At 26.7% G+C, this 1,866-nt stretch overlaps 1 protein-coding gene across 1 annotated transcript; it reads right to left on the bottom strand.

Annotated features, from left to right (window-relative positions):
* Nucleotides 1-753: 753 nt before the first annotated feature.
* Nucleotides 754-1,734, bottom strand: cand_017340 (uncharacterized protein; the record flags this gene model as incomplete). The annotated part of the gene is made up of 1 exon (XM_067211968.1): nt 754-1,734. The coding sequence occupies one exon, from the start codon at nt 1,732-1,734 to the stop codon at nt 754-756; it is 981 nt and encodes a 326-aa protein (XP_067069296.1).
* Between the last annotated feature and the right edge of the window lie 132 nt (nt 1,735-1,866).

Genomic DNA, 1,866 nt, shown 5'->3' with positions numbered 1-1,866 from the left:
ACTTTATAAGTAAATCCGAGTATTCCAATAAATAATACATTATATTTTTTCACAGGATAATATATAATTTAATTACTAAATGTTTATAAGCTTAGATATATTAGAATATAAATATTTTTTCTAGTAAGATTTATTTTATGATTGATTAAAGTTTGTGTTGTATAAATACACCTTATTAGTTTAATTACACATTCAAGACAATATAAATTATATATTGATAAGTATATATCTTAGACATTAATTTTAGTATCTTATTAAAATAGCGTATAAATTGTAAATTTCTTAATTTCAACTTAATAAAATAATAGATCATACTAAATTAAACATTAAAACTCCTTTTTATTTTATCTAGCTTATCTAAAAATAAATCAATCTAACTACAAAGTATTACCGACAAAATTATTAATTTTTCTAAAAACTTTTAAACACTAATATCTTGAGAAATAACATTTAAAATGAAATAAACAAATAAATTTTATTACTTAAGGTGGCATCACTAGTCCATTAAGTCAGAACATCAAAAATTTCGATATTAAAATAATATTCAAAATCCATATTTAGGTATAAACAGATAATACAACTCAATTTTTACCTTCAATTGATTTGATATACCTCCTGGTACCTGATAACATATTCGTATTCTACTGTACGGCCTAGAAATCCATTGTAAAAAATCACTTAACTTTAAACCAAAATTTGTTGAGATTCTATTTAATTCAAAATATATATTTAGTTCTAAACAAATAGTATAACTCAATTTCTACTTCTAGCTGATGCAACATATCTCCTGGCTTCTGGTAAATTAAGTTCTTCTGCACCTGGTAAAAATTCACTTCTATATTTTAATATGCAATCTAGAAATCCATCCAAAAAACCATCTAAATTTACACCAAAATTTGCTGTGATTTTTTGTAATGATCTTTCCCTATGCGCAGAACTAGTAAAAAAACTACGTATACCAGTATGATAGGATCCTTCAAATAAAGAAGCTTCCATTAATAAGTATAGAAGTAAAAGAGATAAATCTGCAGATTGCATTCTAGGTAATAAAAAAAGTAAAAATAACGGAAATTCAAGACGATCGGAAACTCCGGATCTATATAATTCTATCATTACTAAACAACTTAAATTTCCAAATCCTTGTGGTGAACTGATAAGAAATATGAATGGTATTGATAAGTTATGTGATACTAAACTTGAGTCCCTTCCACTAAATAAATTTGGAGATTCATTACTACATTGAGTAATATACCGTCTCAATGATTCATGTGATTCAGTAAGTAGAAGGTTCCTGAGATCTTGATTATTAAGAAACTTCTCAACTCTTTCTCTCATGTTCAGACCAAAAAGTGTGGAATGGGTACAAAGTAGAACAAATAGTAAAAGAATAGCTTTCTGAATATAACTACTTAGTCCATATGTTAATGAGATCAAGTAAATCATAAAATTAAGAGTATTTTTGCATTTTTGAATTTTTAGCACTTTGAATACATGTTGACAATGCCTACCCTTATGAACTGTAGGTGGATCATATGGATATGCTCTTCTTCTTATACCAGACATTTGTGTAGAAACTTTAGAAACTGCAAGCTCAAATTCATCTTGAGGTTTTTTATTGTCATAAAAAAAATCAAATAATAAATGCCAAAGTCCAAAATATCTCATATCTAGTCCTTTATGACGAAACCATAGCTCTGTTTTAAGAAATTTTGGATTACCTACAAACAAATCCATTTCATTGACACCTATTAAGAAATGGCAAATCAAAGATTTTGGAAAATCTTGAACATCTGTGACAGTTACTTCAAAAAAATCTAGACCTTGAGATAAATCTGGAGTTTGTAGTGAACCTGGAGTTTGTGTTGA

The sequence above is a fragment of the Cryptosporidium andersoni genome (genome assembly GCF_001865355.1).
Source record: "Cryptosporidium andersoni isolate 30847 chromosome Unknown contig_183, whole genome shotgun sequence".
In the NCBI taxonomy this organism is placed as follows: Eukaryota; Apicomplexa; class Conoidasida; order Eucoccidiorida; family Cryptosporidiidae; genus Cryptosporidium; species Cryptosporidium andersoni.
This window is presented reverse-complemented; position numbering and strand designations above follow the sequence as displayed.